The 24,479-nt window shown below is 37.3% G+C and overlaps 2 protein-coding genes across 18 annotated transcripts in view; one reads left to right on the top strand and one right to left on the bottom strand.

Moving 5' to 3' along the window:
- BTBD10 (BTB domain containing 10) overlaps nt 1-13,014 on the top strand; it is a 29,413-nt gene extending 16,399 nt beyond the window's left edge. For all 3 annotated transcript variants that reach the window (XM_068685419.1, XM_068685420.1, XM_068685418.1), the window contains 7 exons: nt 3,251-3,444; nt 4,865-5,150; nt 7,151-7,253; nt 8,015-8,135; nt 9,180-9,377; nt 10,315-10,425; nt 11,905-13,014. In XM_068685419.1, the coding sequence (XP_068541520.1) occupies nt 3,251-3,444; nt 4,865-5,150; nt 7,151-7,253; nt 8,015-8,135; nt 9,180-9,377; nt 10,315-10,425; nt 11,905-12,215 (1,324 nt within the window). In that variant the 3' untranslated portion in view covers nt 12,216-13,014. The remainder of the gene's footprint in view (nt 1-3,250; nt 3,445-4,864; nt 5,151-7,150; nt 7,254-8,014; nt 8,136-9,179; nt 9,378-10,314; nt 10,426-11,904) is intronic.
- Nucleotides 13,015-13,350: 336 nt separating this feature from the next.
- BMAL1 (basic helix-loop-helix ARNT like 1) overlaps nt 13,351-24,479 on the bottom strand; it is a 50,449-nt gene continuing 39,320 nt past the window's right edge. For all 15 annotated transcript variants that reach the window (XM_068685416.1, XM_068685406.1, XM_068685413.1 and 12 more), the window contains 9 exons: nt 24,016-24,165; nt 22,485-22,731; nt 20,291-20,397; nt 19,821-19,971; nt 19,113-19,201; nt 17,195-17,303; nt 16,279-16,372; nt 14,549-14,651; nt 13,351-14,050 (listed from right to left, as the gene is read on the bottom strand). In XM_068685416.1, the coding sequence (XP_068541517.1) occupies nt 13,890-14,050; nt 14,549-14,651; nt 16,279-16,372; nt 17,195-17,303; nt 19,113-19,201; nt 19,821-19,971; nt 20,291-20,397; nt 22,485-22,731; nt 24,016-24,165 (1,211 nt within the window). In that variant the 3' untranslated portion in view covers nt 13,351-13,889. The remainder of the gene's footprint in view (nt 14,051-14,548; nt 14,652-16,278; nt 16,373-17,194; nt 17,304-19,112; nt 19,202-19,820; nt 19,972-20,290; nt 20,398-22,484; nt 22,732-24,015; nt 24,166-24,479) is intronic.

Genomic DNA, 24,479 nt, shown 5'->3' with positions numbered 1-24,479 from the left:
AATTCTTCCTGTGTACTGTGATTCAACAGTGATGAGATTTAAGACTGACATTGAAAATGGCTGTTATTAAGATGAGTGGAGGGAGATTCATGGTTCAGTGATGTCTCGAACCAGACTGCTTGGATCTCGAAAGCCTTGCATTCTGCATGGCGTTCTCCTGGCTAGCGGGTAATGTGCTAGCTCACAGTCAGCACTAACCTGTACGTTAAAGGGAGACATGGGCAGCATGGAAGGCGTGTCCGGCTGCATCTCAAAAACTCTTCTTCAACAGTCTTTGCTACTCTGCCAGGCTCAGAAATGACTGGGTAGGTGAGAGGGTCCTGCCCTCCTGGCTCACAGCCTCTGCCACGGAGCTGGGGGCAGCAGCAGGTGCTGTGTCCAGGCTTGTGCCAGGCTTAGCACGGGGCTGTGGCTGACAGTGGCCACCAGCTTAGTCCCTTGCGCAACCATGGACGAGGAAGAAGCGTGAAGCCGACTGAGTCAGTGCCACTTCCTGCAGCACCTGTTCTTCGTAGCTCCTGCCAAGAGATTATTAACCTGGGCTTATCCCACTGTAACGTGCACTCTGAATCACCAATTTGAGGGGAATGTGTCTTCACATATTTTTCTGGATTAAGAAACACATTCCAATTGTCATCTCTGTTAAAGGGTGGTTCGTGGCAGCTCTGCCAAAATGCATGGTAGGCTTACCTGTCCTTACAGCGGTTTGGTTTCATTTTCTAGCATATGTCCCTTAAAGAAACTAGAGCACTTCAGCTGCAGAGAAACAGAGGCATGCACTTAGATGCTATAAAATCTGGCACCTGCAAAACTCAGGTTCCTCACAGCATGGTTAAAAATACTGGGACTAGGATCAAAATGCACTGTTACAAAAGGCTCTGTCAGGGTTTGCTGAGATACTCTCCGCAGTACTGCTGGGTACAAGTGTGGTAGCTGGTTTGTATCTGCGCATCGTGCTCTGACCCCATCGGTGTAGGTGAGATGGAATTTTCCTAAGTGTGTGACTATTTCTTTTGAAGTTTAGCTGTAGTGTAATTATTAATTAATCATATATAAACAGCATTCGGACTTTGGGTTCATGTTACATTTTAATTATAAGCTACAGTCCTTCATTTCTGATGCTTTGGAGTCATATTTCATACCTATTTAAATGGTTAGCTTCTGTATGCTTTAGTAAATATGAAAGAAAGGTGCAAAGATTTTCCTGAATTGTTGATGGTCCTTGAAAGGGAGGTTAGCAGATTTTACCCTTGCAAACTTCTGTACATTTTGTTTTCATAATACAGAATTTAAAGGAACAAAACAAGTAAGGAAATGGATTAGCTGTGCTGAAATACATCTTTATATACTCAAAATAGTGTTGTAGGTCCTGTGAAAAATACTATTTTAATTTGAAAATTAAACTTAATTTAATTAAAATTAAATTAAGATCCAAACATTTTCATGTTTGGATCTTAATTCTTAGACTGTAAAATCTGAACACTTCCAGCTATGAGCAAGTCTTGCAGTTGTTTTGCCTTATTCAATAGACCTTTGGCTGACTTTTCATCTTAGAGATGCATGTCTTAGTGCAACATATTTTAAGCTTGGCAGGAAACAGTATTGCAGTACATTCTGTCTGCACCAAATTTGCTTTATCAAGCTCTTTCCCTCAATTGGTGTGGGAGGAAGCTTGTGTTCCTCAGCTGAGAGGTATATTTCTTATTCATTGCATTGTGTTAATACTCATTTTGGGCCATTTTTAGCACCGGTGTAAAATGAAGATCTGTTACAGGTTTTTTGTTCTCATTTATGTTCTTCCTCTTATCAGTCACTGAAACACAAAGCTAAAATATGTTGAGTTCGATGCTTACTTTTTGGACTAGTCCTACTTCAAAGCGACTTTAGAAACAAAATTATTCTATTAAAAATAGAATATTCTGCTCAGCTTGCTTGTTCATACTGGTAAAAATTTCTTCTTAGCTAGGGCCTTATTCTTACCTCTTCATGTTCTTGAATGCTACAGCATTCCTAGCAATCATGTTTAAGGTCTTTTGGTAAATGGTGTGATTCACAGGCTGCAGGCAAGTGGAACATTGAGGATCCTGTGGGAAATGATGATTTGTCTTTGCCTGTCAAATCTTGTAGCTGCCTGCATTTCTCTCTCAGTTGCCCAGTACCGGAGGTTTTGGGAAAGTTTCTCTCAGTTAAGCATATGCCCCATAAATGAGGAACATTGTCACGTCTGTGCTTGAAAGGCAGATAGCGAAGGAAGTGATTTAGGAATTCTGGTGGGGTACAAAGACACAGATGTCTGTGCTCTGCTGATAGGAAATCATATTTAAGAGTACAAAGGAAAGGCATATATAAAATTCAGCAATAGCTTTTGCAAAATGCTATTAAATTTTTAGGTAGTTTCTGAGAGTAGTGAACCTTGAAACTGAGAGGTTTTATTGATAGGTTTAATTAATTACAAAATAGAATCAGTATCTTAATATAGGGAATGTAACATAACATTTTCACAGTCTCAAAACAAACAAAAACATCTTAAACCATTAAATTAAAATCTGCTAGTTTAAAAAAAATGTCCTGCTTGTTACTGACAGTGCTGTAGGTCTTAGCTTTAACAATATAATTTGTATGTTTGCTGTATTAGTTGTGATCACTTGTTACTGCTCCTTCAAAGAGTAACTGAAAATTCAAAAAAAGAATGCACAGAAACTCCTGGCTGGTAAACTTCTGGCTGGTGTGTCTTGACGTATTAACTAGTTAAAGGCTGGTCTACTTTAAAAAGGGCAAGTTGCAATGGGAGGAAAAAAGCTAACTCAATACTAAGAGCCTGTGCTCTGAGAAATGTTTTCCAAACCAGGTTTTATTGAAAAAACTGACCCCTAACTTTTGATTTCATTGTTTGATTAGAGCACTTAATTTTGGCTCTTATTGTTAAATAAAATATTCAGTTGTATTTGAGTAACCTCTTCTGGAAGGGATTTTTGTGATTGCAGGTTTGCAGGTAGTCTCATCTGATCAAGCAGCATCTCTCTTCGTAGGTCATGGAGCAATAACCAGCTAATTCTTGTTGTTGTCGTGATGTTCCAGACCATTGTTTACATTTGCAAATGTCAATATGAGTACAGCAAAGAAAGAAAATGGATGTGAATATTAATCTTCACAATTTACACTCTATGTACATGTTCTGGATGCCTTTAGAATTTAAATGTAAAATGGTTCTGAAACTTTGAAATGCTGAACATTTTTCTTCTGTTTTCAGCACCTCATCTCGTGTTGCTAAAGGAATAGACTGTACAAAAATGAGCCTCCATGGGGCAAGTGGTGGACATGAGAGATCAAGGGACAGACGCAGATCAAGTGACAGATCTCGTGACTCATCCCATGAAAGGACAGAATCTCAGCTCACTCCATGCATCAGGAATGTTACTTCACCAACAAGACAGTACCATTCTGGTGTGTTCATATGTATAATGTTTCAGGATTAATGTTTTTTACGCTTAATTACTGTTTTGTTAAAGAAATACAATAAAAAGCATTATTTTTGTTGATGCCACAACATTCAGATTTCTTAGATGTGCCGTGGGCTGGCAGTACCATTTTCTGCTAGAACATCATGTAGGAATACATAAAAGTTATGACTGTATTTAATTTGAATCTCAAGAATGATCTGATCTAGTTTTCCTAAGAAAAGAATAGACTAAATTTCTGGTTTATTTGGTAGGGTTTGACTACATAGAAGTAGAGAGGTTTTGTTTTTTTTTTTTAATGAAGTGACAAAACCTGATTTGTTTCTTTAACCTATAGCACTAAACAGAAACTGCAATGCATAGCTCCAATACTATGTTGATTTGCTTTTTCAATACTGGAATGCAAAAATTTTCTTGTCAAGAGTTTGGGGAGACAAGGTGGTTTGATGTGAACTTTGTGAGGTTCAGCAATGTCAACTGCAAGATCCTACCAGCTGGGTTGGGGCAATCGCTGATATCAGTACCGTATGGGTAATACATTGATTGAGAGCAGCCCTCCGGAGAAGTTCTTGGGAATACAGGTGGTAAAAAATTGGATGTGAGCTGGCAGTGTGTGCTCGCAGCTCAGAAAACTGATTGTATCCTGGGCTGCCTTAAGATAAGCATGGCTAGCAGGTCAAGGGGTTTCTCCCCTACTACTCCGCCCTTGTGAAGTCCCACCTGGAGTCCTGTATTCAGCTATGGGGCTGCAAGCACAAGAAACATGTGGAGCTGTTAGAGTGGGTTCAGCTGAGAGAGCTGGAATTGTCTAGCCTGGAGAAGAGAAGGTTCCAGGGAGACCGTATTTGCAGCATTTTAATACATAAAGGAAATTTAAAAGAAATACGGGGGGAGACATTTTACCAAGGCCCATAGTGACAGGACAAGATGGTAATGACTTGAAGTTGGAAGATTTAGATTGAATATAAGGAAGAATACACACACACACACACACACACACACACACATGAAAACACACTGAGGATGGTGAAGCAGTAAAATAAATTGCCCAGAGAAGTTTCAGATATCTCATTGTTGGAAGAGTTTGTGGTCAGGTTCCGTGGAGCTTTGGGCAACCTGATCAAGTGAAAGATGTCCCTGGCTGTGGCAGGAGGGCTGGACTTTAAATGATCTTCAAAGATCCCTTCCAACCCAAACCATTCTGTCATCACCAAGTAGTAGAAACTTTGTGTTCTCATATCTAGACAGTAGCAATTTTTGATGGCTTCTTTAACTAGAATAGCTTTAACTGAGTTTTTATCAGTTTGGCATGTTATGTCCCTGGAAAGATACAAACTGCTTAGTGCTTATGTGAAGTTATAATTCTTGGTTTTTGTTTTTCTCCACCCACCTTTTCCCCTCTTAAGATCGAGAAAAGGATCACAGTTCATCTCGACCAAGCAGCCCTCGTCCTCAAAAGACTTCACCTAATGGTTCCACTGTTAGCATGGCAAACAGCAGCAGAAACAGTAGCCAGTCAAGTTCAGATGGGAGCTGCAAGGCTGGTGGAGAAATGGTGTTTGTATATGAAAATGGAAAAGAAGGAGCTCGGAATGTAAGAACTTCTGAACGGGTAACACTGATAGTGGACAACACCAGATTTGTTGTGGATCCTTCTATTTTCACTGCACAGCCTAATACAATGTTGGGCAGGTTTGTATCTTTTTTTCCTCTCCTTAATGTCTAACTATAGGTGAGAGTCATTTTGTATGTGTGTTTTTTAAAGGTACTAAAACTAAATGGCAGTTGAACTCATTGCTTCAGCTGATCTTCTAACACTTGATACTATACATTTGTAAAGGTCTTTAAGTGAAAAAAGAGATGAAAGTTCTCTGCTTGGTGGGGATGTCAGTGGATGTATATTGCCTAGAGATATCATAAGTAAATTAACATTTCATATGAGAATGATACTCGTTTCCTTCTGTCTTTCCGGGTATCACTTCTGTATTGAGTCTGCCTCATGCTATCTGTTTTTAAACCTAGTTGTTTCATAAAACAAAGTCATGAACATATAACTTTTTTCAAAAGCAGCAAGGAGGAAAACTTGAAGTTTTTTTTTTTTTTTAATGGGCTTATCTGCACAGTATTCAAGCTCAACAGATTTATCTTCTGAAATGCTTTTAAGAAAGGGGAATATCAAATGAGTATTGTCGGTATAACACGTCAGAGTCTCTCAGCAAAGAGAACTAATGTTTAAAAAATCTATGATGAGCTACTTATTAACATGTTTACATGGGAGAAGATTCTATACTTTACTTGCTTGGATACTGACTGTTTTCACATTATCCAGATGTAGAGAGCAATGCTTACAAACTTGCAGCAAGAAAGACTTGTTTTGCCTGTGTTGCGTTAGATTTGGCTTTTTTATTAAAAAAAAAAAAAAAAGCAAGCATTTTGGATGTTTCTCAGTCCAAAAGGATATAATCATATTTTAATTATGTATATATGAAGCTACTTGTCAAGGCACAGGTAGTATATACAATGAACTAACTTCATGCTTTGTTTAAAACCCCTATGTGGGATAAATGGTACCTTGTTCCCTGTTTTGTGGAAAGTTGAGGGAAGAGTTATAGAGAGACAAAAAAGCTGTTCTGTATAAAAAAAATAAAGGGAAATAAGTTGAAGCAATCATTAAATAATTATGGAAGGCTTTTGCATACTTACAATGTGCCTGTGTGTATATACACACACACAAAAACTATACAGACTAACAAATTGGTGGTGTATCAGCATGTGTTGAAACAGTATCTCTTTTCATGTGCAGCCAAAGCTCTGTGTGTGTGTGAGGAAGTAGTGCTGGCTAATATAGTAGATTTTTCTGTGCATGTATTGCTGTTATTCTCCCTTGGGGACTGGTTCAAGGAACAAGCTTATTTTATCTTCTGCTAATTCACAAGTAGGTTAATAAAAATGTGGAAATAGTGTTCTAAAATGCAAGTTATTTATAAACCCACTCTTCCCCAGTGTCAGTTCACAGGATACTGAGCAGGAACTGCTTAACTAAAGTGCACTAGGAGGTAAAAGTAACTAAAATAGGAACATATTCTTTGCCTCAAGCCTGTATCCTGTTAGACTGCTGTTTTCCAAAATGTTTCTTGGCTTGAAAAGTGGTCAGAAAATGCATGTCAAATCATTAAGTGAAAAAAGTGAATTTGTTTTATCTATTTGTTCATCTTCTATCAGAATGTTATTTTTAATTTTGGAATTAACTAAATACCTTAAATTAAACTGTAGTGAGTTGCATGGGCTTGAACACTTGGTTCTATTTCTTAAGTTACTTCAGGTGTTTTTAAATAGAATTCCACAACAGAGTCTGGTCTACTGCAACACCTACCACAAATGGACAAAAAGGCTTTTTTGGGGTTTCTCCCACAGCCTCTGGAACTGTCAGGAAGTGGCTTGCTCTGACTACTCTTATGATCAAATGATATTGGCAAGTTAATGCTGAAGAAAGCTACTCCTTCCAGAATTCCACTGAGCTTTCTATTTTCTAGTAGTCTTGCTAATTACAAACCAAACTGTATGTACATAAATAGGCTGGTTTTATTCCTTGCTTTTTGAGTGCAGTTTCTGATGTTTAACTTCACAGATTCACAAAAAAAAAAAGCATAGCAAAGACATAGTAACATAACTAACTACTTATTTTTGATCAGGATGTTTGGATCAGGCAGAGAACATAACTTCACACGTCCTAATGAAAAAGGAGAGTATGAAGTTGCTGAAGGAATTGGGTCTACCGTGTTTCGTGCTATTCTGGTGAGTTTTTATGGAGTGAAAAAAGGCAGGTACTAAAAGTATTGTTAGCACAAGCACTGTAAGTATTAAGAAATTTCTTGATTTAGTCTTACTTACGTATCTGGACTTATTGGATGGAACAAACACTTTATGTATTGTTCTCAAGAGGGGGAAGTTGTTTGACATGAAAACACTCTTAGGTTTTTTTAGGTACATGCATGTGACAGCTAGGGTGAATACTTAAAACCGATTTTAAAAAAAAATACAGACTGTCAGAAATCTAATTACCTTCTATGCATCTAGTTCACCTAGTTCAGATGTATTCTATTCATTCCTTCTTGTGATAAAATTAGCTAAAATACAATACTGGAAGTTAACTTACTTCAGGCCACAGGAGAAAAGCAAACTTCAGTCTCAGAAGAAAATGTCCCCTTACATATTACATGTCTACGTAAAGAAATAGAGATGCTATACTGCTTCGTCAGTGGAAGTAGAACAGCAACAGCTGAGTGAAGTGTATATATATAAAAATCATCATACATGCACCAAAATGATTTCTATTAATAGTTTTTGCTTAAACAATTGCTTTAACCACAGCTTACTGCTCTGAAAGCAGCTATCTGAGTAACTTGATGAATTTGAGGACAATAATATTCATTAAGTTGTATGTTTCTTTTTACGGGGCTTTATTGTGGAGAAATAATTTGTTTTTTGAGGCTGAAATGTATTTGTCAGTAGATGTTTAAGTGATTTGTGCTTGCTTGTTTGCTGCATGACTTCAGGATTACTACAAGACTGGAGTGATACGCTGTCCTGATGGGATATCAATTCCTGAATTGAGAGAAGCATGTGACTATCTCTGTATCTCTTTTGAGTATAGTACCATTAAATGCAGAGATCTCAGTAAGTATGGAACTTAAAAAAAATAAAAATAAAAAAAATGACTTACATGTTTAGACTTAAGACTAAACATGGATTAATTCTGAATTGTATCCTTTAGTAAAGTAAGGAACATGTCTGATACTACATGAGCAAGATACAATCTCCTATTATCTCTCTTACATAATAGGGCTCTAAAGGTGATGGATGTGCAGCTTGTGAAGAATAACGGTTTAGATATTTGGATATCAGATATTGAAATATTTTTCTGTTATGGTGGGTGGTATGGAAGGTTAACAAGTTTAAACTTCTTTGATTCATTTGCAGTACAAATACAGTAATGTTAAATAGTATCCTTTTGCAGAAGAGAGGGTAAGTTAGTTACCTCCTTGCTTATGAGAATTAAGCTGTGTTGCTAGCTTAACTACAGCTTTGATGAAGATGTAAGGCTCATCTGAGCATGTAGCAACTGTCCAGCTTGTTTCTTCCTGAACACAGGCAAAGCTTTGGCCAATGTTTAAAATGAACTGGTGTGTCTTTGGTTCCTGGGATCTCGTGTTATTTGTGTAGTGCCCAGTGATAACATGCAACCTCACGGCGTGTTGGCTGCTGAGTCACATTCAGTGCACCTTGCCCTTAGAAGGATTTCACAGGCGATACTAGGAGGATTTTGAGAGGCTTTAGTTTTAAGCTAATTCTTATGAAAAGTGGGTTGCATGTGCTTCTCCTTAACAACTGGCTGAAATAGTGTTTCCTTTTATGAAGCCCAAGAGTCTTGCATATAATTATCAAATGTTTAGTGGTAGTGAAAACATTAAGGAGGTCTATGTGAAGTCATGCCAGTGTTTACCCAACAGAATGTTAATATCTGCAGGATAATCCAATCAGTTTGAACTTTTGGTAAAAATTTCAAAAAGTTCTGATCTTACACAAACTAATAAACTAACAGTGTCTTTACAGATGTCTGCAGTAAATAATACACAGTAAACAGAACTGCTGTGTTCCTTGCTCCTGCTTTCATTTCTTTACCGATCTTTAAAATGTCTGCTATTTAAAATTTTGTTCCAGGTGCTCTCATGCATGAATTGTCAAATGATGGTGCTCGCAAACAATTTGAGTTTTATCTAGAGGAAATGATTCTCCCATTAATGGTAGCCAGTGCCCAAAGTGGTGAGAGGGAGTGCCACATTGTTGTGCTGACAGATGATGATGTTGTTGACTGGGATGAAGAGTATCCTCCACAAATGGGAGAGGAGTATTCACAAAGTAAGCTTATTTTCACTGTTTCCACCAAGCCACCTCTATGGTAGTAGTAGTCAACGTGTTCATTCAACTTATTTACACATAAGCACTGTTAACAAAGTCTTTACAAAATCTTTAATGCTTCACAAAAGTTTTCTTACTTTTTTCCTTTGTTCAAGCATATGTTGCATGCTATGTTCAAGTCTAATTAAAAAGAGGAGATAACTTTTAATACCAGTCAATGAGGGGAGAAAGAAATACTTTTTCAGAAAGTTCTCAGAAAGATGGGTAGGAGTCATTGTGTGAGAGCAACTGGGGGGGGGAGGGGTGTCAATATTTTGAAGTGTAAGAATTACATCTATAGATCAGTTAAAGCACTGTGAACTGTGTTCTTACCTGGATGTATGGTGTCCTTGCTGCTAGAAATCTCTTTAATGTGAAAACTCAAAATTCAGTTTTGGGGGGAATGTAGGAGCTTGAAGTACCCTTAGTACTCGGATAGCTTAAGATCTTATTAGAAGTCTCTTTTAAACTGTATGGAGGATGCTAACCTACAGCCCCACCTAAAATGCGCGGCCCAACTAAAATATCTGCAGAAATTCCATCTGGAGGGGTTGGGGGAGAAGTCCTTTTCTGTGGAGGGGCCTGAGAGTATAGAGTATACAATGTGGTTGGTGAATTGTCTTACTATATTCCTAAATCCAGCAAAAAAAAAAAGTGTATGAAACAGGATAAATTAATAGGGGGAAAAAACATAAAACACAAAACCAACAAGTTTCACAGTGCCTTTGGCTACTTTTCTCTGATTTCTGTTTTGGATATTTTAAGGAGTTTTTAAGTCTCTCCCCTTCATTCTGAAATAGAATTACACGAGTAGAGCAGGGCAATGAGATCTTATTGTTTGTAGGATTAGAAATATAATCTTTTAATACAATTATTCCTAATTAAAATATATTTTTAGTTATTTACAGCACAAAGTTGTATCGATTCTTCAAATACATTGAAAATAGAGATGTGGCCAAATCTGTTTTGAAGGAAAGAGGACTCAAGAAGATCCGACTGGGCATTGAAGGTAAGAAAAGTATTGCTTACAAACTAACTCTTTGGGAAGCAGGTTTGTTGTATTTACCTGATGATCATCTGTATAGTTAAAGAAACAGTGATTCATCTTTCATATTGAGGCTAGATGATAAAATGGCTGGGGGAGTGGTACCTAATAAGCAACTGGTCCAGCTGGAAAACCTGATTGCAGATCAGTCATGAGCCTGTAATATTTATCTGCTAGACTGCTTACAGAGTAATTTAGGTGGTTTCTCCTGTCTTACAGCTGCATTTAATGTCTTTTCCCTTTATTTTTCATGCAGAATGTTCTCTGTTCTTACTGTACTTTGAGTCACGGTGCATTTTTACAGCTTTGTTCTGTTCTTGGCCTGGTGCTTTTTTCAGGGCTTGAAATGAAAAAAAATTAAGTTGTAGGTAGATGTTTTCAGGAAATACAAACCTATCAAACGGATCACTAAGGTGCAAAGAAATACTAATCTGAAATAAAAGTCCTGTAAATTCAGGATGCTGATCTGTAAAGTTTCAGCTTTGGCCTGGCAAAAAACAACTACAGTTAGTTGTCTTAGATTTTTATTGTGAATATAACAACTGGGTTGCTCTGTATTTCATTTTCTTCCTGATTGTTGGCCCAAATATTTAAAAATCTGGTGTTTGTAATTTGAAGGACTTTTTGCATTCACTTACCAAGTTGTCATGGTTACATTTGTAACTTGCCAACCAAAAGCAAATGCTTTAACAGCTTGCAATCTTTAAAAATAAGTTCAGCTGAACAGAGTGCAAGCCTTCAGACTGACATGCCATTAAACTAAACAAGAACTGTTTTTGTCTGTAACACTGGCTAACACCAGCTTATTTCTGCTGGCATTTTTTTTTTATTTTAGATGAAGAGCAACTATTTAACTAAATTGTAATGCTAGTACCCCACAGTAATATGCAACTTCCTAGTAATGAAAATTACTTAGGGCAGGGGGGGAGAGATGACATGAATGAACATAGCATAACCAGAATTGTTAATTGGTTTAAAACTATGTATTTTCTGAACTGCAGGAATTGGGCTGAATGTGAGATGAAAGTGCTAAGATTCTGCTTGCGAATTTAAACCACAGATGAGCAACACTGCTCTCTATGTTTGAGGTCTTGTTTCTTGCTTTCCAGATTAGTATATTAAAAACAGTCTGACACTTTTGGTCCAAAGAAAAAGCAACTGGCATTGCCTGTAAAATTTGGAGTTGTCTTATGACAACATCGACATTATCAATAGCGTTAATCTCTTTCGTTACAGTTTCTGTGGTATTTTAGCCTCTGTCTCTATGTTGTCCCTGCTTAGATAACATTAAGAACAACACAATTGAATGTTTCCATGCAGGATGCTGATAGTAACAACTGCTAACTTTCATTGTTTCCACATACTGCTTTTTGTGAGTGTGAAAGAAAACCCCGAACCAGACAGTACAGGAAATGTTAACTTACGCTGTACTCTGTATCGTAGGTTACCCTACATACAAAGAGAAAGTGAAAAAGCGACCAGGTGGAAGGCCAGAGGTGATTTACAACTATGTCCAAAGGCCATTTATACGGATGTCATGGGAGAAGGAGGAAGGAAAGAGTCGGCATGTTGACTTTCAGTGTGTGAAAAGCAAATCTATCACAAATTTAGCAGCAGCGGCAGCAGATATACCCCAGGACCAGCTTGTGGTAATGCATCCTACCCCCCAAGTAGATGAGTTGGATATTCTGCCTATTCATCCTCCACCTAGTAACAGTGAGATGGATACTGAAGGACAAAACCCCCTCCTCTGATCTAGACTGTTACGAAAACAAAAGCATGCTACTTTAAAGTGACTCTGTACTCAATTCATATTACACTGCAATTCCAGTTTTCTCCATTGTGTAACAGTGTTTAGGATATTGCAGTATGGACCTTTTAGAAGTCCAGGGGGAGTATCTGATTATTTTGAGAGAGTACAGATTAAAACATCCAGGAGTTACGGTTACATACATGTATTTGTTTACCAGTAGGTTTGTGACATTGGTTATTTGTACACTGGACTGTCCTCACTCTTAAGCCCATTGAAAACAATGGGATACTGGTGGCTAGTGTACTTCAGTATTGTTACACTGGGGTTAGCATGCAGAATTGGAATTGATAGTAGCACTTTACAAATGGTTGATAAATGGAATTTCAAGCCATTTTTATAAAAGTATTGCACAATACTAACGAAGTGCTTCTATCAAAAGTATTAATTGTAAATAGTTTTGCTCTGAACAGGTTGACCCTTTTAAAGTTATTGTATATGGCTGAGCACAAAACTACTTACCATTGGGTTTTTGGATTGAGGACATGATTCAATTACCCATGTAACATCTTGTTCTTCAGTGAATTTTTTTCACTTATTTGCAGTGTGAGCCATGTTCAAAAGCTGTGAACGAGGGATAGGGGCTTTATCTTAAATTTTGCCTTACCTTAATATGTTCACAAATATTTATTTACTAAATTTTTCGTAAGTGTCATGAAATAGGAAAATGCAAATGGTTCATTCTTCATTTATTGATGATTGTAAACAAGTTTTTCATGCAAATAAAATTTCCATTATTTTAATGGGTTTGAATTATCTGTGAATGAGATTATGTATACAGTGAGTTTTGAAAGTGCTTTTTTTCCCTCAGGGTGGTTGGAGATCACTTAATATTAACCACCTTAGTGAAAAACAGGTATTACCTAAAATTAAAAAGAAATCTGTTGCACTATCAGACTGTCTTAATTCACCTTATTCTTTTAAGTTTTTCTCTTGGTTGAAATAGTAATTGACAAGTAATAGCTTCTCTGTAAAATTTATCATAGTGACAAAATGCTGTAAGTGCATGTAAGGCATTGTTTTTCTTACCTTTTTCCTCCAAAGCTAAAGAATTGATAAATAGGCAACTGCTGCTAGCATCCATCTTCAGCAGGGTTCTATCAAATTTATTTATCAAAGTAAATGCTCCATCTTAGAACAAGGGAAACATTTATTTTAAAAATATTGAACTGTCTAGTACGTTACACTTCAACAATATTTATAGTAAAGGATTCTTACAAGAAAGAATAAACAGCTTTATGGTACAATTAGTATAAGAAATATCCACATGGGGACTGTTTTGCAGTGTAAAAACACACCATACATCTGAAATGGTCATTTGCATATAAAAGCTACCACTCATCCCAGTGAGTTGCACAGTGATTTAAAAAAAAAATCAAACAACATAATCCAAAATATACAGGTATTGCAAGCTATACACAGCTAACCAAATCAACACAACACTGTAGCGGGTTATTCCACTTTGTCTGAAGTTACATGTGGTAGAATGAATTGCATTCTGATATGGCTTTTATGAAATTCATACATAAAAGCTTCTCAATCCAACAAGCTTCACAGACTGTAGAACTCCACCAATAAATGCACTTTGATATTTGGATGTTGAAGCAAGGTGCACCACTTACAAGGGCCATGGCAAATCACTAAAATCCACAGGGCCACCAAGACCTGCATCTGCTTCAAGAAGGCTCATGATTACTGCCATTGCTGCTTCATCATTGCTAGGGCTGCTTGATCCTTGATCGTTGTCAATCATGTCAATGCCTATATGCGAGTTCTCCCCTGTAAATATAAAGGCAGTAAGTTGTCAAAAGTTGTTTTTTTGTGTGCGCTTGCTACAGTCACTTGCCATATGACTTGAAGTATGATACCTGACCAGGCTCAACTATGTGGGGAGTATTAACATGTTTGATAAGCAGAGTTTCAGGGATACAACTGACACCCGCATGCCAGAGCACTTCTCAGGTCCGTAAGCCTTCCTTCTCATCTCTAGTTATGTAAAAGTACTCACAAAAAGCAGGTCAGGCATTCAGCTAATTCATACCAGGTCAGCAAGAAAAGAAAGGTATCCAACTGCTGCTTCAAAAATGGTAATACAAAGTAAGCTAGCAAAGCACAGTGCCAGGATACTCCTTGTAGCTACCCCCTTAAGGTGAACAAAGTGGTAGGGTATGTACCGCAGCTGGTAAGAAACAGGCCATCTCTAACAGCCATCATGTTGTTACAGTTGTCTGTGTAGTTAGCTGATACTTGGGTGCATTTGTGTATGACTTCACTTACCAAGAATAGAGGAGTTGTCAGAATATGGGTAACCAGAGCTGTCTTGGATTTGCCCAGATAGTAACCCAGCTGAAGAAATGTCTGGAGTGCCACCATTCAGGATCTGAGAAAACAGAAACCATGAAACAGCATGAAATGTTGCATTAAGTCCCAACTGTTTTGGATTAGGATTTTTAATATAGGAAGGATGGATTTCCTGAAAGAAAAAAGAAAACAACTAGCACCTAAAGGCTAATCAGACTAATTGTAAACTAGGAACTACCTTCCTCTGCCTTGTCTACAAACTTATCAGACAGTAGATCTGTTTCTTTCTGGTGGGGGGAAGTCAGCACTACATGCTAAACTTCTGAAAAATTGCCAGAAAAAGTCCTGAAAGGATTTCTGGGCATTATCATTGTAAATATTCCATCTACAAGTAAGAGTAATCACAGCTAACTACAGAATGTTTTTGAATTTACAAATACAGTGCATGTAAAGTATTGCCAATTAAGATTCTCAGTTTTAAGAGTACAATCCTCCTAGGTAGAGGGAGACTGCATGAGCTGAATATTGCTCCCAGATTTTAAGTCTTAATTTTTTTTGGTACAGAGCAGCACAGCACTACCGCGTACACCAGAGCTCACACCAGGCGGAAATGCCTTCTCTGGGCTTTTTAAATAAATAGTAAAGGAATACTTGAACTGTAGTTTTGAACTGCCTGGATAGGCACACACTAGAAAGGGTGTAGTTTTGAGCTTCCTTCTGAGGGCAGAATCATCTGGAATGTGTGTTCTTTATAGCAAACTAAGTATTGTAAGGCAAAATATTGAGGGAGTATACTATAAGAAATACCATATATCTACGTGTATTTTCCATTATTCCATTACGTTGCAGTAGCCTGCTATACGTGATGGTGACTTATTCTTGGGCAGAAGGAGCATGAATGATTGTTCCTAGAACTACAACTCAGTTTGTTCCAACTTCAAGTTTTATTTTCAAGTACAAGGCCAGAAATGGAAATATTTAGTGTTGATTATATGCTCCAGTCAAGCAATTCTTATGTATAGTCATCACAATTTCTGGGAAAAAAAAAAGTTAAATCTGAAGCAGTGTGTGAATGCACAGAATAAAGCTTTTGATAAGTGCTCTTCCAGCTTTGAATATGGCATCTATAAGTAGCAATTTACTAGATGACTTAAATGCAGACAGTATAAGTGCTTTGGAGGTTAAGTGTTAGCAATGGTATTTGAACGCTACTTAAGTGATCTTAGAAGGCAGCACGATACATAGAATTGATTTAAAAATAAAATGTCAGTACACAGTGAAGTATCTAATTGTCATATTTTGTGCTACAGCAGTACAGTATAACTTGAAATTCATTTGAGCATCATCAGTGCTCAAATGATAGCAATTCCAGTGTTCACCGGTACGTGGTGTGAAAGAGTGGAGGATCAAGAGACATGAAGAGAGCTGTTTCCCTACAGCTGTGTTGTTTTTTTTGTTCGTTTGGTTTTTGTTTGTTTTTTTTAAAAAGTAAAGAGCATGTGGATTTCCAAAGCTGTCAGTGCTTAAGAACTGTTGGTCTCTGCACTTTACAGACTACTGTAACAGGATTTTCCTCCCACCCTCTCCAAGAATACTTTGACCTGCTGTCAAACTTTTTCAGCCAAGCAGTTAAAAGTTCAACACCATAATTCTATAACACGATTTGTGTGTCACTACTGCTACAAGACTGTACAGATTGTTCTTACCTTCTTGTTTCCTGGGGAGGATGTATCAGGTGGTGGTGTGCTCGTAATGTTCAGTGGACTTGAACCACAGCTAGACGGTGATGATCCTCTTATCCTATTGTATGGGTAACACGGAATGAATCTACCAGGGGCTTTGAGACTTAGGTTCCAGAGACTCAGAGTTTCAAACGCCAATCTTAATATCAGGCATACAGTGTTTAAAAGCATGCACTTCATTTTTAGTTTCCTCAATTTTCAACATTATTCAAATCAGCAGCAGTAAATTTTTATTTGCAGCTAGATAAAACCTGTGGATAAGTGGCCCAGCTTGCTCAGTCTACAAACTTAAGCTGTTTCTCATGCTACCTTCCTTCTCCCTTACTTGTTCCTGTACAGCCTTCACAGAGATGGAACAAGAGAAAGGTGTTGGATACTGAGGAAAACCTAATTTTTTTGTGTTACACTTCAGTTTCTATCAGTTAAGAATGTGAGCTCAGTTCCACTGCCCTAGACTCGTTAAATAGGCTACTGCTACAGAAGTATGCTGGACATGTAAAATAGTTAATATATGTATATATATTTTTATTAATAAATAATGTATTCATTATAGAACCGACAAATTCCCAGACTAAATGAAGGTGGGATAATTACAAAGAAAAGCAATTAGACTTGGGAATTTTATCCTTGGCAGAGTTCCCCTGGGAAAGCTGAACAGAATGCAGCTTTGAAAATAGTTAACAGCTGCCAAAGGACTAGAAATAACCAGGTGTCTTGAAATAAAATGAAAACAGCCTCAGATATTCTGTATAGGTAGCTGTAGATGTCTACTTATACAATGCAATTGTATCATTATTTATTTAGTTTGAAGAAAAACCTCCTTACTTCCTTTTAAAGAACAATGCTGATTTTCTTCTTTCTTCATACCATTTTCTCTCACCTGTGAATCTCCATGATCTCTTCAGCAATCATCCTCCCTATTTTTCCTGCCCCAGCTCTTGTTCCACCTGGAATGCCAGGGACAGTAGGATGGGTCCTTTTTGGGCCACCTGAAACAAGTAGGTTTCTGAAGTGAGATAAAAGTTTGCACCTGTATTCCAAATAGCATTGGTATTTAGGCATGCAAAGGTCCCACAGCTTGTCAGAACTACCTAAGCTTTATTTACTTTCAATTCCAATAACTATTGAGTATCCTTAAATATATGGAAAGCTCTGACTTTGAGCTATGCTGTCTATCTTAGACATCTAGGTACACCTATACAAATCTGGCTGTTTCAAGCACCTGGTAGTACCTCTAGTCCAGACATAGTAAAGAATAGCTCATCACAGCTGCTTTATTCTGTAGCTGAATAGGCTCATCTCCAGCCATGTTTATTTTTTGCTTTGTGTTAAGAACTTGCCACCACAGACAATACAGAATAGATCTGAGTCACCTGATGAACATAAATTAAGCCTCTGCAGGTAACTGCAAGTATCTAAGAAGGGGGGAAAAAGTGAGGTCTGAACAGTTAGAAGTTCATTGTTTCTTTACGCTTGCACAATACTTAAGAGGTAGATAGGAAGGAGCCTGATCTATTCCAAGGCACAGTAAAGAAAAGATGCCATTCTGAAAGGGGAAGAAAGCCACATAGTATTGTTTACGCATAACAGATAATTGTCATCTTTTAGAAATTTATACTTAACAACAGCAACCTTCAGTATCTTTTTAAAGCTCTGACCCATCAGGAGGCAAGAAGGTTCACCTAAAAGCTCATCAAATCCTTAGCAGAACCAGAACCACTTGAAATTAAGCTTTACTCAATCAACTTTATTTTTCTGGGGACAAGAACTGTCAGTATAACAATACTCTATGTCTGGTTTCATCTCAAAGTCAGTATTGTGGCAAGAATTAAGTTTAGAATGGTTTATTTTATATTTTTTCCATTCTCGAAAGGCCTGTACACTAGTATTACTGCCATAATTCTAAATTTGATAACTAGCCCTCATACCAACATAGCAGCCTCTCTTCCTACCACACTGCTAACTGCTCCGTGCTTTGCTACCATTCCTCCTCCATAGTTCACTTACTGAACCTCATTTTTCAGAAGAGAGATAACTAAAAAAAACAAGTCTGCTGAAGTTTTGCACTGTTTTGCTAAGCATTTGTATACAACTTAAGAAGTAATTCCAGACAAGCACAATATCCTTGTTCTATGGCTGTAAGTGCATAGCTGATAAAAGTAGTATCTAGTAAGCAAGGTCTCTAAAAGCAATGGTTCCCAGTTCTGGAAAGTGTAAGTACTATCATCATCTTTCCTCCCCAGTCCTTCATTCATGGGCTGCAATTGCATCCTCCTACTCTTCCTGAATTCAATCCTGCTCCAGTAACACTTGGTTATTAAATCAAGCTCCCTTCCACATTATGTCGCACACCACCTGTTATAAAAGATATTTTAGTCATCTTCAGCAATGGTAGAAATGACATGACAATTACTAGATGTCAGTCTTCATGTCTTGACAAAAAGTCAAACAAAGGTAACAGAGGTTATAAGCTGAACAGCTAACCTATGTTTATGATCCAGCAACACTGAGTGGTCATAGGCACTGACCACAGAACTGGAAGGCAAACATTTTTCCTTTAAATCACCCGTTCAACCCTAGACTTATTTCTTTTATCTGGCTCATCCACCTCTCTTTGATCAGCTATAGACAAAGTTGGTATTTAAGTTCAACAGGACAAGAACTGCATTAGCACTTCTTTTTCCCTAAGCCATATTATTCTTTAGGATATTAGTAAAATTCTAAGTGTAAGACTTCAACAAATCTGTGCTGCTAACTATGCATGACTACTGGACTGCAAGGAAATGATTGGCAATTACCTTCTCCAGCCTGAAGCATACTGTCCATGCTATGTGGAGAAGCTGCAAGCTGTGGAAAGGCCGCGTCTCCACTATCAAGAACGCTGGTGCTGTGGATTTCAAGAATTAGAATAATCAGTGCTAAAAAGCCCTGTGGAACAGTCACTCTGCCAGTGTGTCACAATGGAATGCTTCAGGGTTTAAGTAGCTCGTGAGTCACTATCACCTCTATGAAAGAAGCACTATGACTGACACCAAGGCTAGATAAACAACAGAAATAAAACACTATGTTAAAATTCAGAAGTATGCAATGCAGAACCCAAACAGCATCTTTAAGACAATTTTCTCTGCAAGTTAATTCCACTGTGAAGGCACAGCAGCTGTACAAAATCTTCAAACGGGGAAAAAAAAGTGGAGGGGAATTCCTTCCAAAGCAAAGAAATGCATCTCCCTTAAGTCCCTACAAAGATGAAACCCCTGGTTTTCCCAGTGAAAGAAAATACTTTTATTTCTTCCAGCTTTAATAAACACTATTTAGCCCATCTTGCAATTATTAAACTAATTTCCCTCCCCTCACATATGCAGCTCTTCTTTTTTTCTCCAGGGTGTTACTTGGAGAAGACACCTATTGCCACACAGAACACATGCATATATATATGTGAAATATTACCTGAAAACAGTGCAAAACAATCAGTATTTACATAAATCTACTTAGTGAGAAATACTTACGAAACAACTGTATTTGTTGAGACGATGTATTCCACTTCTTTGGTCCAAGGGTTCATGAAACTGAACCAGCGACTCCTCAATGTAATAAAAGACCCATCTTTTATTTTAAACTTATAGCAGTTAGTTGTAATTTTTTCTCTTGTCTGCAAAACTAAAACCAGACAGAAAGTAACTTTGTGTGGAAGAGGCAGCACGATTATATGAGCAATGTCACAGAAAACTCAATTCACTTAATTCCTCCCTCTCATCCCTGGAGAAAAATGTAGTCAACCCCCTTACCCAATGTGAGCCTTAAATATTCACAAATAAATCCGTGGAAGTCTAAGACATTTGGCACATACAGAACAATGATCTCAACTAAAGCATTTACAAAGATACCCAAATCTTTTACAGTTTGCATAGTTCTCTTAAATCAAAACTATTCACATTATTTATACAAAATTTCTTTACTGAATTATTCATAATTGTACCTTGTCTATGACATTCTGCAAGATGTCCTATATCATCTTGATGAAAATATTCATAACATGAAGTACCTAGAAGTTCCTGGGGTAAGTAAGCCAGGATGGCTGTTGCCCTTGGGAACGACAAGGGAAAGGAGGTAGGGGAGGGAAGGAAGGTAAAGAAAGAAAAAAAAGGAAAAAAAATATATGTATATATTTTCAAGTTGAAGTATTAATGATAGCTTACTGAAACACATTCTGAAGATGGGAAAAGTACAAGTTATTATTTTAGTGTAACAAGTGTTTCAGAAGCATTTTCTCCCCTAGTTACAACCCTTAAGAGTTGGACAAAAAACAAACAAAAGAAGCAAACAACAAACCATCAACCAGGCCCATATGAAAAGGTTAACAATTTTCCTAAAGAAGCATTAAGAAACCTACTATACATCTGGTTTAAATCAAACAGAAGCATGAAGCAAATACAACTATTTTTTTGTTTCATCAAAAGCAGACACAAAGCCAACTTATTTTCTTCCTCATCAGAAAATTGTACAACTAAACACACCTGCAGTACAGGAAAGTCAGGGACTCTTGATCAGACTCTCTGGTAGCATTCCAGGAGCTGCTGGCATGGACGGAGAACAAGAAACTACTGAGCCCTAGTAATTTCAGAACCTGACTTCAGGAAAGATGCAGTTGAAGCAGGCACTCCAGAGGCCAGCAACAAGAACATCCAGAAACTACCACCTGAGGAAAGATTGAACTTAACTCCCTTCCTACCCTCACAAGAAAGACATTTCATTACGCTTGTGACTCCCATCTCAAAGGAACATTAGAACAGCAAAAAAACCAGATATAATCTGTTCACCTAGTTATAATGGACTTAAAGTACAACAAAAAGGATTCAGATTTAGCATTCAGATGGAAAACAAACAAGAGTATACACGTTTGAATCCAAGTCGTCAACGTTTTCTGAATCATTATTTTGGAAAGACTTCAATATCCATCAGGATAACATGTTTGATCTTTCAAAAACAGAGTTCATAAACTACCATACCTTGGCATGACAGCTTGGCACACTTTGTGAACAACAGAAAGGCTATGAGTATTTTCAAAGCTCCCACAGTGACCACCAGCTGTAAGTACTGCTGCAGAAGAGCTAGTATTTCAAAAAGCTTGCTACCAAATTAAAAACAAATGAGAAAAAAAAAACAAACACCCCAACCAGACAGACACCATTAACAAAGGTTCTACTTACTGTACTTTTTCCTCAAGACAATCAGCTCTACTTCCTCTCAAAGTCCACTAAAAATCAGCAGACACCAGACACACCCCAGACACAAATTCCAGCAGGCAGATTCTGGCAGAGTTTGGAGCCTGGTCTTTTTTTACATTTTAAGTAATTGGGCCTAAGCCACAGACTCAGTGAAACAGTCTCCGCTTGGCAGTCTCAACCCATCTTTGCAAGGAAGTGAAACAAAAACACTCCCCCCAAACAACCCGTCCCCTCCCCATTACCATCCTTCAACCACCCCTTTTCCCTTTTCCCAGTTATTTTGAAGGAAGGTTCAGGTCATGTCTCTTTAGTAGGTAAGAAAATTCAAGCAATTTCTTTTTCAAATATAAAAATTAGCCTTAATAAATAAATAGATAATAAAACTGATGTTTGAAAGAAGATACCACATCGGTCTGAGTTCTCAAATCTTTTCCAAAAGTAAAGCTTATGGAAAGCTTTCTTTCTTAAAAATACATAAGATCATATACAGAAGTATTAATTCAGCAGAGTATGTCCAAGTAGATAAATGTATATACTACCAAAGCTTAATGCAGCCTGTGTGATAACTTACCCATGTAGCATTTGCAAAAGATTGCAAACAACAAAATGTTGTAATTACAAAGCCCAGTTAAAAAATAGGATAGCATATTCTTCTGAAGATTACATATATACACATATTCCTAATGAACAGTCAGAAATGATACTTGGATTATTCTGTCTAGTAAAAAATAGTTTTGGAGCTTTTGTTATTTAATCAGTAAAACCTAATAAATACATAGTAGTAGCTTTGAGCTGGATCTCAAAAGCCAAAATAATTTGCAGTTGGGTTTTAGAAAAAAGCTGAAAAGAACTTTTTTTCCAATAGTAGTTACACTTCTCTAAATATCACACTATCAGCAAATCAGTATTAGAATGATGTATTGTGGAAATTACAAGTATTCTTACCTCTGATCTACAAAAACAAACTTTCCATCTATCGCATGTCGAGAAACATATTCTGTAGGTTTCACCCTGATCTCACCGTTGACCGGCTGTGGTACTACATGAGGATGCAGCCGTCCAATTGCAACAAGACAGCTTAAATTACAACCCTCATTATCTGGTTCATTATCTTCATCTAGTCCCACTTTTGTTGGTGGCCAGCTTTTTAAATAACCTGTACTATGGATAGTGCAAAAGCTTTTGCGGTCCACTGTAAAAAGAAAAAAAAAAAAAAAACAACAAAACAGTTAGGCCATAGATGCTGCTTTTGGAAAACTCATCTCTCAGTTCTGCTAAAACACATGTACAGTTCCTCTCTTACCCAGGATATTTGTGACACTGCTCACTAAGGGCTTTTTCAGCACTCCTGTTTCAATGCAGCTTATTTGAGCTACATCCATGTACAAGTTCTCTCTACAAAATCATTGTTTATACTGAAACATCACATCGTTCAGACTAACATCTCTTGATCATCTTTAAGTAGAAATTGCATCACATCTTATTTCAGCAAAGGATGCTAATGTAATGTTAATAAAAGGTTGTTTGAAAATATATTATGTTAATAAAGGATTGTTTGAAGAAATTGATATATTAATAAATATGACACCTTCATCAACTTAACATGAATCTCCTACAAAAAAAAATTGGCTGGCAGAAAATGCACTGCTTGGGTGTACAGAGGATAAGCTGTGCATGGAGAAGACTAAGATTCACAATGACAAATAATACAGCCCATATCTGAAAGACCTGATACTCCTCAGCACTGAGCAGGCCTTTTAACTGCAAGAAAGGAGACTTTCACAGAAGAAATCCTTGTGCCTAACTGCATAAAGTGATTTACTCAGGGATGAGCACTGAAGTATGATACAAGTTTAACTAATAAAAAATGCTTCTCTGAAGTACTCAAAAGAAGAAACTTTCAAACGTGGTCAAAATATATACTCCAATATATCTGGAAGAATACACTGCAGAGGAAAAAATATCCAAACCTTAGATAACATTATGACCGAATACTTCTGGTGTAGAAATACTATGTTTCCGCTACTCAGAATGTACTAAACCCAGAAATTAACTCATAATAAATTCATTTTATAAGTTGGATATCCATCCAGATATTACTTGTCAAATATGGAGCAGAAAAACAGCTTCTCTTTACTGGAGACATGGGCTAGAACATTAAGCATGAATGTAATGTTTGGCTTCTGAAGATGCATTAACCACACCAGAACCATCAGCACAAACTGCCAGCAACAATTTCAAGAGAGCAGAGGGGAGAATTTGGCTCTATATGCTAATCCAATATGTTAAACAGGAAAAAATGGAAACAGTATCAAGAGAGAAAAGTAACAGACCAATACTTAGTTCACATAACATCTTATGAAGAAACATTGATGCTGCTCAATATGTATAAAAACCTTAACCACCGCAAGGGAACAGTTATATACAAAAAAGCCTGACTGCCACTATACTTGATAATAAAATTCGTAATTGTTACCTTTCTTCTTTGAACAGGTTGAAGGAAAATCCTTGTCTTCTACTTTCACTGAAGGTCTATTGCACTTCATCCTACAAAAGAAGGACCGTCTTGCTCCAGAACATAGTCTTGATGGCCCAGGCGTTACATCAGTTTTAACTGGGAGTCCAGCTGTAGCAAACAGAGGAAGTGAGGAAGCCTTCTTTGGTGGGTAAAAAGTTAACTGAACAAATGATTACATCATACAATTAAACTGCATGATGTTTTAACTTTCTGAGGACTTGCACAAGGTCCCAATCATTATATCCTCATTCAGAAGCTGAAGTGCAATTTTGGAGATTTTCATTTACATGAACATGCACAGGATAGCTCAACCCACCACACAGAATTTCTGATTACATTTTCTACCATGAAAGCATTGACACAAGCTTGAGAACACAGGCTTCTAAATGTGAAGATTAGAAATAGATGGTAAAAGTCCATAC

The sequence above is a fragment of the Anas acuta genome, chromosome 5 (assembly GCF_963932015.1).
Source record: "Anas acuta chromosome 5, bAnaAcu1.1, whole genome shotgun sequence".
In the NCBI taxonomy this organism is placed as follows: Eukaryota; Metazoa; Chordata; class Aves; order Anseriformes; family Anatidae; genus Anas; species Anas acuta.
The sequence above is the reverse complement of the archived record's forward strand: the minus strand, read 5'-3'. Positions and strand labels throughout refer to the sequence as shown.